General features: G+C 43.0%; 1 protein-coding gene across 1 annotated transcript in view; it reads right to left on the bottom strand.

Annotated features, from left to right (window-relative positions):
• The window catches only part of tnfrsf21 (tumor necrosis factor receptor superfamily, member 21), a 105,378-nt gene extending 98,910 nt beyond the window's left edge, over positions 1 to 6,468 (bottom strand). The window contains exon 1 of the mRNA XM_078542077.1: positions 5,936 to 6,468. Within this exon, the coding sequence (XP_078398203.1) occupies positions 5,936 to 6,019 (84 nt within the window). The 5' untranslated portion in view covers positions 6,020 to 6,468. The remainder of the gene's footprint in view (positions 1 to 5,935) is intronic.
• Positions 6,469 to 13,404: the final 6,936 nt, after the last annotated feature.

Raw genomic sequence — 13,404 nt, 5'->3', positions numbered from 1 at the left:
CCATGAGCTCACCAAATGACGCAGCTGGCTTGAGGGGCCCGAATGATCTATTCCTGCTCCTAATCCTTGTGTTCGGAAACTGCAGTAGTATATCCTATAGATAGTACAAAGTGCAGCCATCTGCATTAGTTGTTAATGTTTAAGGTGCAGGAAGGGGTGTCCTAATATTAAGCTTCTTGAGATCATTTGCAGCTGCATCCATGCAAGCAGCTGAAAAGTATTCCATCTGACCCCCTAGCTGTGCCTTAAGTGGAGGAAAGACTTTGGGTAGTCAGGAGCAGAGCCACCCCATGCAGAATACCAAACCTCCTACCTACTCGAGTAGCCATAACTGGACTAGCCACACGATTGATATGTTGTTGGACCATCTTACTGAGGATTGTCATTGCCTAGCACTTGTGTGGCACAAACACAAGATAGAAGTTATTATGCTGAATATAGTGGGAGAGACTGTGACATAGTCGACACATAACCCAGAGGCTAATGCTCTGGGCACATGGGTTCAAATCTCACCATAGCAGCTGGTGGAATTTAAATTCAATTAATAAAATCTGGAATTAAAAGCTAGTCTCAGTAATGAAGCCATGACACTATCGATTGTCATAAAAACCCACCGGGTTCACTGTTGTCCTTCAGGGAAGGAAATCTGCAGTCCTTACCTGGTCTGGTCTGCATGTGACTCCAGTCCCACAACAACATGGTTGACTCTTAACCATCCTCTGCAGTGACCCTTGCAAGCCAATCAGCTCAAGGGCAATTAGGGATGGGCAAATGCTGGCTTTGCCAATGATGCCCACATCCCATGAAAGATTTTTTTTTAAATGTTACTTGTCACTTTATCAATTCTGTCCTGAATTCTGTGCAGCTCTGACTACATGCTTTCACTATCTGAGGAATTGTTAATGAAGGGGTAAACTACTACGATCAACAAGCTTCCTTGCTTCTGACTTTATGATGGCGTAAATGCCATTTTTGAAGCCCTTCGGATCACTGGCCCTTGCGAAACCCCTGCGGTGGTGCACTGAAGCCGAGGCTATTGGCCTACAACAACCAGCTGAGTAGGGTAGTGGAATCTGAAAAAGCAACTCAAGGACCACAAAATAAATTAGGCAAGATATGCAAGTGGACAGAAATAATGGCAACTGAGAATGCATAACAGACAAGTGTGAAATACTGCATGTAAAAGGAATAAATGGGCAACATAAGCTCACCATTAATGATATCAAAATACCCCTGGGTGAAGTTGAAAGGTTTGTGCCTTTTAATACATTCAATATATCTAATCACTGCAGAATACCCATCAACAAAACAAAATAATGATGTCAATACAAGTTATAAGCTGTCATGCTTGATTGGCATAGATCAGAAAACTGACGACAGATAAAAAAAATTCCTGGAGGTACAAAAACATGCAAAATTGTACCTAGCATCAGAGATGTGAACTTTGAAAAGTTCAACGATCTTTGGGCTAGAAAGGTGACTGAGGGGAGACAATATTGTTAAAAGACACAGAATAAGTAAACGCTGAACTTTAAATTAAAAGTAGCAAAAAGCCACTCAGAGAGATTTGAGAAATGAAGCTGAGAGGTGATGTAGCCATAAATGAAGGTTTCTGCAACAATGAGAGTGAGGTTGAGGTCTTGTGGCGTAGTGGGTAATGTTCCTACCTCTGAGCCAGAAACTCTTGGTTTGAGTCCCACCCCAGGAATTGATGGCCATGGAAAGTTCATAACATGGCTAAACGGATTGATTATCAACATGCAAATCCCTCCAACTTGCCTATGGCAGCTGGTAAGAGTGGGAGAGTCTCCGGCGGAGTTGTGCCCCTCAAGCTACATATAGCCTCTGACTTCAGGCTAGCAACCCATTCCAGGAAGAAACTGAAAATGGACGTAAGCATGTACTTCGTCTGCCTCATGAGTCTTGAGATATGGAAGCCTAAGGAGAAGAAGGAGGAGCGAGGTTGGGCTGAGGTAAACAGCACTGTGGCATAAGGTGGCATTTTTGGCAATCTGCAGATATTGTGTTCGAAGCTCAAAGTAGGGAATGGTGATTACACATTGTTGGATTGAACCCAAAGGAGCAGCCAGGCAGTAATTGGAATGGATGACTGAGGCACCAAACCTCATGCAGATGTTCAATATAATGACTTGAGCTGGAATTCTTGTTTTGCAGGGAATAAAGTTCACTTTAAAGAGCCCTCCATTTGTTAAATTGTTTGTAAATGTATCTGCCTTGATGCTTTATAATTGGTCTTGCTTCACTGAAGAGTTTGTCAGTAAGTCTTCCTGGGGATTGGAAGGAGTGCCTGTGGGAGGGTGTGCAAGATCATAGTCTCCAGTTCACATCGAAGGAGTTTCATTTTCCCGACCCTTCCAGTAAACACCTTCTCATTGGAGGCAGGAGATCTACTTTTAGAAGAGAGTGGTGAATCTAAAAGAGTATCTAGTGCAGAACCCAAATTTATATTCTCACTGTGCACAAATTATCATGTAATTATAGCAGTGACTACGCTTTAGAAGTACTTAATTGACTGTAGAATACTTTGGGATACCCTGAAGAAATAGGAGAGGCTACATAAATGCTGCAGATGAATTGGTAAAGGGAATTATTTTTATGAAAACTGCATGATCATCATTACTATTAGGGTATGAAACCAGATCATACTGACCTTATTACAATATAGGTGGTCTGAACTACATTGGTAAAAGAAGCTAGTTGTGCTTGCTGCATAGTTGTTAGAATTAATGGTTGAAAAGTTAATTCTAAAGTATTTCAGTATTAAGGCCCACCAATTGCAAGCTTTATGAATCTCCCTCCTGAGAATTATCCTAACAAGCGTGCTTAATAATTGAAATTTTAATTTTTTTAAAACAAACAAAGCAACTGGTCTGCACAATCTCAGATTTCTCATATAACAAAAAAAACACTCAAGTGATTTAGATTTTAGGCAAATATGAAGAAACAAGGGTAGGGCAGGAAGATGTAGTAAAGTGAATTTAAAACCCATTCGAGAACATCAGTAGAATTTCTACATAATTCAGAAATTGAGTTTCAGTAAGTTTATAAAGCAATGAAATATATCTGCAGGTGGATATAGAAAAGACAGCAAATGAGTCCTTTTACAAGGATTAATGAACAAAAAAAGTAACAATATACACTATTCGTGCCACAAGAATTGACAATGGTATTGTACTTGTGTTTTTAGAGGTTTCAGAACATTAAGCATGGATTGGAAAAAAACATATACGAACACATCTTAGCTCACAATTGAAATTGTGGCCACCTCCTGAACATTGTTATAAGTTTACTGCATCATTTTCTTGATGAGGTAGTTCTGAAGGGGCTGCATTTGTAAATGTATCTTATTTTCAATGTACACCAAACCACATAATTGCTGTAATTTTTAATTATTGCCTGATATAGGAATAATTGGTCATTATGTTGAAGCTTACATCCAGGTACTTTTGCATTTAAAAAGACTTCCAGCTGATACACTTTAAAGTTCAGAGTAACTCAATCTGGATTTCACACCTACTTTTTCTTCCCCTCATTCTACCTTAAACATGAGCATGACTGTCATGGATTGGGGCAGAAGATAACATACAACACATCAACAGGCAGGATCAGTGCCTCTCCCTAATTAGCCAAAGAAACTCACTTGATCAGTCAGTAACTGCAAGGGCTTCTCGGTGGCAAAAATGTATCCTCATTTGACCTGAAAGACCCAAATAACAATGGCAAACACCCCTATTTGGAAAAGCTAGGGATCAAACACCACCAGGGACAAGTTAAAAGATCTGCAGACTTGCATTGTTGTCACAAGGGCACCCTTGCAATAAATCATGCCTGAATTTACTCACTGAAAATGTAGTTATTTTATCATCTTCAGATTAATTGGGCTGTGTGAAGTTAACTAAAAGAGAAAAATAGATCACATTTGGCAAATCTGAGGTGGTGACAGGTATAATGAAAAAGGAAAATACAGTGGATGTAATGTACAGTACATGGATTGAGAGAAAGTCTTGAACCAGGTACCACACAGATAATATTAGAGCTGATTCATGGGTATGGAATTAAAAAGAACGATGTGGATTAAAAACCTGTTTTTTTTCATAAATCAAGACGTAATGCAGAATGCTTGGAAGTGGGGAGCGGTAGAGCTGGAGGAAGCAGTTTTCAATGTCTGTATTTGCAGAGGAGGGTGTGGTTCACTGTTCAAAGCAACATCTCCCATGTCTCAGAGATAAAAAACCAATGGAATAATGGGCATTAATGGATAATGGAAAAAGACAAAGAATATAATAGACTTTATGGCACGAGGGGTAGAATATAAAAGTCAAACTATAATGGTGAATCTAGATAAAAGCTCAGTAAAACCCGTTTGATTACTGGGTGCAGTTTTGCACCTCCCCCCCCAAAAAAATCATACTTTAGGAAGGATGCTACAACAGGAATCATTAGTATGCTGCCTGGCACGAGGAAATATAGATTGTAATCAGAGTGTTTCGATCAAGGTGTATAAAGTTAAGGAGGACAGAGGAGATTGGAAAAAATCAGTTTCTAGTGATTGAGGGGTCAAGAATGAAACTTAGGACAGAAAACAAGGAAAAAATTGTTAACACAGGATTGTGGTTGTGGAATTCGTTACCAGAGTTAGTGATTGAAGCAGAGATTATTCCAAAAGGTAACAGGTTAGATAAGTGGCAGAAGCGTGAAGGGAAACAGAAACAGGACAGGCACTTGGATTTAGTGCCACTCAGTGTGGACAATAAGCATCAACAGAGACTGATTGGGCCAAATGGCTCATTTGCATTGTAATTGTATGAAATATACAATTAGTAAAAGGGCATGGAATTACTCAAAGTAATGGAGATTATGGTTACAAACCTCATGGTTCCCAGAATTTTGCTGTGATGCCATTTTAAGACAGGTGATTGGACTTTAAACAACCATTAAGAATTGGCCTCACTTCACTGTCACTAAATAATTAAAAATTAAATTTTAAACAGGGAAAATATTGCTGAAATATAGCACAATTCTGTGTATTAGTACTCCTACTTGAAGTAGAGGCTTCACAATGACTGTGTTTAGCCTTGTTCAAAAAAAACATTGAATCTTTAACAAGTTTGCTTAAGAAGTGTAATTGTGTCAGCATGAATGAAAACCTGTCTAGAACACAGATTGTGCATGTTGAACAGGTTAAAATTAAATTTCATCTCTGCGTGACACTGACAGGAAATATAGCCACCAGAAGCCAAGTTAACAGGATTTCAAATTATTTAAGTGAAAACAATACAAAATTATGTCCAATACAGTGAAAATTCACATCACCGTGACTGTAGCCAACAAGGGCATACTGCTAGTTTAAACATCAATAACTTGATACAGCGATCTGCATCCTTGATATACGTATGGGACCAAGTATAACCAGATTACTTCAAATGAAATGTTTTACAGTTTAAATTACAGAGGTTCTCCTCTTAGGAAAGTCAATGCCAGCTGCAATACTGGCTTACATTTCAAATCAGTATTATTTCACAATAGCACATTTTCATCCAATAAAAACTAAGTTAAGTTAAGCCAAGACAAAAGTAACGTCAAAAATATCCATTACCAAAACAACAAAAATATGTCAATATAAAGTGCATTATCTTCTGCGGTGCATGGGTACCCGTGCATGAATTCAACACTGATGTCGAGGTGGAACTAGTGTGCCATCCTTTGTACAGGAAATTACCATGCACCTAATGCCCTGCCCAGACGCATTCCAGCATCGATATTGAATAGAAAAACCATGAAGTCCTCAACACCTCAAGCTATTACAATCTGTATATACCTTCAAAAAACTGTGAATCTAAAACATATCCTTGCCTCCCAAACAATGAGAGGGCTTGTGGTAAACAACCCACTGCTCACATCCAGATGTACTTACCGTCAGAACGCTCCAATGCATCGTCGCTGCGGACCAAGCTACGAGAGAGGGAAGAAAGCACCACAACAAGCTAAAAGCTCCCATTGCTAGCAGGGCTAGACGGTGAAGAGTTTGCTGGTGGCCACTGCTGGAGCTGCCAGGCGTCCATAGCTCGCACACTGGTTCATTTTACCGTGTTTTTGTGGCGAGCCGCCTCACTCCGCATTGTGCCACTGCCCCGCTCGACGCACTTCTACTGCGCTAGAATCGGCAACCACCCCCCCATACGGACGGCCGCCGATTTATTTTACTGGCACCAGCGACTCCACCACTGCAGAAACCTTGCGGACACTTTCACCAAGTCGACAGGCTTCAAATAGTAAGGAAGAAGCGACTGGTCATCAATGTCGGCTGCATTTATTCCCATAGCTCCAGCGATGATGCTTTGTTGATGGCGCGACGAGCTCGGGCTGATGTTGAATGGAAATCAGCAAGCGCTCGCTCCGCTGTCGCAGTGAAGAGGGAAAGGGCGGGGCCAGAGCTTCGCGTCATCCTCAGAACCCTCCGGGCAACATTCCACTGCCAATCAGATACTTAAACCTTGTCCCCGCCCACTCTCCTCTCTACCTCAGCTCCTCATCGCACCGACACTGCCTTAACTCTCAGACGGCGTTGAAATGTTATCATACTGGCTGCAGAGTAAAATGTCGAGAAGAAACCAAGAAAGTGCCTCTTTAATTATTTTTCAGATTGCCTATGCTTTATATTAAGGCGGTCGTTGTGTGGCGTTTCCTGCTTACTTAGGGCAGGAGAGTTTAATAATCTGCTGCTCAGTGGGTTATTCTGCTGGTACGGTGAAGCTCTTTTAAAACCAACCAAATAAACTAAATTTAAAAAATGTGAAGTGAAGTTTAATTTGGGGCTGCAACTTTAACAATTTAAGGGGAAAGGGAGAGTTAGGAGCTTACTTAAGGCAGGGGCAAGGCAGAGATTCCATAGCAACATGAGAAAGCCTTACACCTATTTCGTAATTCAATTAGGTCATGGATAACCTATCTCCACTTCATTTTGCCACCTTATCTCCATATCCCTTAATACCCTTACATGAAATAATTCTATCTCAACCTTGAAAACTTCAATTAACATGTATTCACATCCTTTTGATGGGAGAGATTTCCAGATTTCTGCAACCCTATCAGAGAAAATAGCTTATCTATTTATACTAGCAAATCCCTAAACATTGCTATCAAGTCACCCTCAAAACTTGTACCCGAGAGCCAATAATTTGCAACTTGTCCTCAAATTTAACCCTCTAAACCCCACTACCATTCTGGTGAATCTGTTGTAGTACCCCCCTTGCCCCCAACCCCATTACCAATTTATCTTTCCGGAGGTGCGTTAAAAATTGAATGCAGCTCTAGAGTTACAGTCTGACCAAGGCCATAATAATTCCGCCAACTCCAGCATGATGCCACCACCAAACACATCTTCCCTTCACCCCACCTGTCGGCATTCTGTAGGGACCGTTCCCTCCGGGACACCCTGGTCCACTCCTCCACCACCCCTTACACCTCAACCCCCCCCCACAGCACCTTCCCATGCAACTGCAGAAGGTGCAACACCTGCCCCTTTACTTCCCCCCTCCTCACCGTCCAAGGGCCCAAACACTCCTTTCAAGTGAAGCAGCACTTCACTTGCACTTCCCTCAATTTAGTCTACTGCATTCGCTGCTCCCAACGCGGTCTCCTCTACATTGGAGAGACCAAACGCAGACTGGGTGACCGCTTTGCGGAACACCTTCGGTCTGTCCACAAGCATGACCCAGACCTCCCTGTAGCTTATTATTTCAACACACCACCCTGCTCTCATGCCCACATGTCTGTTCTTGGCTTGCTGCAATGTTCCAGTGAAGCTCAATGCAAACTGGAAGAACAGCACCTCATCTTCCAATTAGAAACTTTACAGCCTTCCAGGCTTAACATTGAGTTCAACAACTTCAGATCATGAACTCTCTCCTCCATCCTCACCCCCTTTTTGATCCCCTTTTTGCTAATAATTATTATTAATTTTTTTTCTTTTCCCACCTATTTCTATTATTATTTTTAAATTTATTCCATCCATTGTTTTATCTCCACCTTTTAGCCTATTTCGATCCCTTCCCCCACCCCACCCCCACTAGGGCCATCTGTCACTTGCTCATCCTGCTTTCTATCCTTAATGTCAACATTAGCACACACTTTAACTAATATCACTAACGTCAACACCCCTTTGTCCTTTTGTTTATGACACCTTTGGCAACCTCTCCTTTGTCTCCACCTATCACTGGCCCTATATCCAGCTCCACCTGTCCCACCCACCTTAAACAGCTTATATTTCACCACATTTTTATTCCTCTTTAGTTCTGATGAAGAGTCATATGGACTCGAAACATTAACTGTCTTCCTCTCTACAGATGCTGTCAGACCTACTGAGTTTTTCCAGCAATTTTTGTTTTTGTTTCAGATTTCCAGCATCCACAGTATTTTGCTTTTATCTTAATAGGCCCAATATGGCTTATGCCTCAGATTATGGGTGCAGACTCCGTTCTGTGTTTAGGGAAAACCCTGCAGTTTAAATCAATCCCAGAGGGACTACTAGTGAAGAGATAGAAAGATGGTTTAGAATTTTTTATTTTCCTCTTCCTTTGGCCCCAGTCATGCTTCACGTGCTAGTCCAAGTTCCACCACTTCGTGAGGGAGGATGCCCTTGTAGAAGTGTGACAGGAAGCCCTGCACACTGCAGTTCAATTTCCCCAACAGGGTCTGTGGAAATGTTAGGCTCTTGTATCTGTTGCGCATCATTCACATTAAAAACATCACATCAGACATTGTGTTTTCTGATGATGTTGCTGAGGGGCAGCATAAAAATAAGAAGTAGGAAGGAGCCATGGGTTGATCTTTGGGGGCCACCAAAGATAACAGTGCAGAAACAGGAAGATAAGCCATAGCTAATGATTAAAAACAAAAACAGAATTACCTGGAAAAAGTCAGCAGGTCTGGCAGCATCGGTGGAGAAGAAAAGAGTTGACGTTTCGAGTCCTCATGACCCTTCAATAGAACTGAGTAATATTAGGAGAGGGGTGAAATATAAGCTGGTTTAAGGTGGGGGGTGGGGGGAGAGAAGTTGGGGGTGGGGGGGGGTGGTGGTTGTAGGGACAAGCAAGCAGTGATAGGAGCAGATAATCAAAAGATGTCACAGAAAAAAGGAACAAAGAGGTGTTAAAGGTGGTGATATTATCTAAACGAATGTGCTAATTAAGAATGGATGGCAGAACACTCAAGGTACAGCTCTAGTGGGGGAGGGGTGGAAAGACTAACAGGGCATTAAAAGTATAGATTTAAAAATAATGGAAATAGGTGGGAAAAGAAAAATCTATATAAATTATTGGAAAAAAAACAAAAGGGAGGGGGAAGAAATGGAAAGGGGGTGGGGATGGAGGAGGGAGTTCAAGATCTAAAGTTGTTGAATTCAATATTCAGTCCGGAAGGCTGTAAAGTGCCTAGTCGGAAGATGAGGTGCTGTTCCTCTAGTTTGCGTTGGGCTTCACTGGAACAATACAGCAAGCCAAGGACAGACATGTGGGCAAGAGAGCAGGGTGGAGTGTTAAAATGGCAAGCGACAGGGAGGTTTGGGTCTTTCTTGTGGACAGACCGCAGGTGTTCTGCAAAGTGGTCGCCCAGTTTACATTTGGTCTCTCCAATGTAGAGAAGACCGCATTGGGAGCGACGAATGCAGTAGACTAAGTTAGGGGAAATGCAAGTGAAATGCTGCTTCACTTGAAAGGAGTGTTTGGGCCCTTGGACGGTGAGGAGAGAGGAAGTGAAGGGGCAGGTGTTGCATCTTTTGTGTGGGCATGGGGAGGTGCTATAGGTGGGGGTTGAGGAGTAGGGGGTGATGGAGGAGTGGACCAGGGTGTCCCGGAGGGAACGATCCCTACGGAATGCCGCCAGGGGGGGTGAGGGAAGATGTGTTTGGTGGTGGCATCATGCTGGAGTTGGCGGAAATGGCGGAGGATGATCCTTTGAATGCGGAGGCTGGTGGGGTGATAAGTGAGGACAAGGGGGATCCTATCATGTTTCTGGAAAGGAGGAGAAGGCGTGAAGGCGGATGCGCGGGAGATGGGCCGGACACGGTTGAGGGCCCTGTCAACGACCGTGGGTGGAAAACCTCGGTTAAGGAAGAAGGAGGACATGTCAGAGGAACTGTTTTTGAAGGTAGCATCATCAGAACAGATGCGACGGAGGCGAAGGAACTGAGAGAATGGGATGGAGTCCTTACAGGAAGCGGGGTGTGAGGAGCTGTAGTCGAGGTAGCTGTGGGAGTCGGTAGGCTTGTAATGGATATTGGTGGACAGTCTATCACCAGAAATTGAGACAGAGAGGTCAAGGAAGGGAAGGGAAGTGTCAGAGATGGACCATGTGAAAATGATGGAGGGGTGGAGATTGGAAGCAAAATTAATAAATTTTTCCAGGTCCTGACGAGAGCATGAAGCAGCACTGAAGTAATCATCGATGTACCGGAGAAAGAGTTGTGGGAGGGGGCCGGAGTAGGACTGGAACAAGCAATGTTCCACGTTCCCCATAAAGAGACAGGCATAGCTGGGGCCCATGCGGGTACCCATAGCCACACCTTTTATTTGGAGGAAGTGAGAGGAGTTAAAGGAGAAATTGTTCAGTGTCAGAACAAGTTCAGCCAGACGGAGGAGAGTAGTGGTGGATGGGGATTGATTCCCTGGTTAGGATTAGATAGGTAAGAATGAAACCAGGTGAGTGCAGTCCCACTGAGCTGAATGACAGTGGGTTCTTAGATTAAAGAATGGCTGCTTCACTTGGTCTTCGAGCCCACAGTGGCGCTGGTTTTCTTGGGTAGCAGCACGGCCTGGATTTTAGGCAGCACCCCACCCTGAATTATGGTCACCCCTCCCAGCAGCTTGTTGAACCCCTTAGTCATAGAGTCATAGAGGTCCACAGCACAGCAAAAGGCCCTTCGGCCCATCGAGTCTGTGCCGGTCAAACAAGTACCTAACTATTCTAATCCCATTTTCCAGCACTAGGCCCATAGCCTTGTATGCTGTGGCATTGCAAGTGTACATCCAAATACTCCTTAAATGTTATGAGGGTTTCTGCCTTTACCACCCTTTCAGGCAGTGAATTCCAGATTCCCACCACCTACTGGGTGAAATAATTTTTCCTCAGATCCCCTCTAAACCTCCTGCCCCTTACCTTAAATCTCTGCCCCATGGTTATTGACCCTCCACCAAGGGGAAATGTTCCTTCCTGTCTACCCTATCTATGCCCCTCCTTGTCGTTATGGACGGCCAGCTGCAGGTATCTGGGGATGATGCCGGGCCGGGCCGCATTACCGCCCAGCTCAAGGATTTCAGCAGTCAGATACTCGAGCACAGCAGCCAGATAGACCGGGGCTCCAGCACCCACACGCTCAGCATAGTTTCCCTTTCTCAGGAGCCTGCGAACACTTGTGCGTAAAGAGAAACCCATTTCAGAACTGGAAAAGTTTAAGATGTAACAGGTTTGAAGCAATGACAGGGACAGAGGGAAAGTAGGGTTTGGAGGGTGGGGGGAGAATAATGGGGAAGATCTATAATTGACTGGAAGACAAAATAAATTAAATGACAAACGGGATCATGGTGCAAGACTAAAGTTGTTGATAATGGCACAAGTAAAGAAACAGAATATGGAGGTTTTAATATAAAAGGGAAATCATCAGCAACAGCAATCATCCAAAAACAGCTCGGGGAAGAGGTTATGATCTGAAATTGCTGAAGTCAATTGTGGCTCTGAAAAGCTGTAAAGTGCCTCGCCCAAAAATAAGGTTCTGTTCCTTGACTTTACACTGTACTTGATTGGAACTGTCTAGGCAGCTGAGGAGAGAGAGAAGTCAAAGTGGAAGTGAACCTAAGAATTAAAATCACAGTTGACTGGAAGCTCATGACATGCTTATGATCATAAGAACATCATTACAGCCATGGTTCAAACTTTGACAAAAGAGCTGAACTCCAGAAGTGAGGTGAGAGTGACTGAAGGCAATATTTGATGAAGTGTGGCACCAGGTAGCCCTAACAAAACTGGAGTCAATGGGAATCAGGGGGAAAACTCTCCACTGGTTGGAGTCATACCGAGCACAAAGGAAGATGGCTGTGGTTGTCGGAGGTCAATCATCTCAGCTTCAGGACATCTCAGCACGAGTTCCTCAAGGTAGTGTCCTAGGCCCAACCACCTTCAGCTGCTTCATCACTGACCTTCCTTCCATCATAAGGTCAGAAGTGGGGATGTTCGCTGATGATTGCACAATGTTCAGCACCATTCGCGACTCCTCAGATACTGAAGCAGTCCATGTCCAAATGCAGCTGACAAATAGCAAGTAACATTTGCATCACACAAGTACCAGGCAATGACCATCTCCAACAAGAGGGAATCTAATGTAAGGAACATATATTTTTATTTCTGTTGGACTGTTGTAAAGAACATATCTTTTTATTTTCTGTTAGACTATGGATTAGAATACAATTGATTGCAGATTGAAAGACATGTCCACTGGAACAGGATGAGAGATATATACGATGTTGCAGTCCTGGAACAGAGTGTGCCATGAAAGACAGGATGGTGCTGGAAAGGAGTCCTGGACCAAAGAAGCTGCCTGGTAACAATGTTTTAATTGGCTCCTGACCAGGTGACCAGGTTTTGTGTGAGAGCAGTGCAGAATAGCTCCTTGCCTGAAAGGACCAAACCTAAAATCTCTCTCACCTGTATGTGGAAGATTCCAGTAATTCCACAATAATACCTAGCTGTTTTTTTTCTTCCCATATCTCTATAACCTGCTCTCTCTCTCTCTGAAAACTGCTGCCAAGAGGCAAAGGGGAAAATCATTGTTAGAGACATTGAAAGGCAAGTGCTCAACCAGTGAACTAAATACTGAAAGTGCTGGAAGACCACCTCATGTTATCAACAAGAACTGAAGGAAATTTAGAAGACATCAATCAAAATCAACAATCGAATCCTATACTCCAGAATTGGTGCTAGTGAACTGTTTGATCCCACCCTTAAAATCCATGTTTTTGTGTGTCTTGCATGTCTTGTATGTGTGTTTGTATAGGGATTTAAGAAGGGGTAGAGTTTAGGTTACAGAGTTAGAAATGAGCAGTTCATATTTCTTTCTTTTGCCACTGGTTAACAACAGTTTGTTCAATAAACAGTTATTTTCTTATTAAGTTTACAAACCTGGTGCTTGTATTCTGTTAACCTAAATTAAACAGCTAGGTAGAATTGGGGCAATCTGGTTGTTTGAACAAACTTTTCACATTTGTCACGGCTCGGGGATCAGTGGGGTTTGATGTTACAGCGCACTCTCCCCAGTGAGTGGTAACACTAATGATCACTCCTTGACACTCAATGGCATTACCATCGCTGAATCCCCACAATCAACATCCTGGG

Source organism: Cetorhinus maximus, chromosome 5, assembly GCF_964194155.1.
Source record: "Cetorhinus maximus chromosome 5, sCetMax3.hap1.1, whole genome shotgun sequence".
NCBI lineage: Eukaryota > Metazoa > Chordata > Chondrichthyes > Lamniformes > Cetorhinidae > Cetorhinus > Cetorhinus maximus.
The sequence above is the reverse complement of the archived record's forward strand: the minus strand, read 5'-3'. Positions and strand labels throughout refer to the sequence as shown.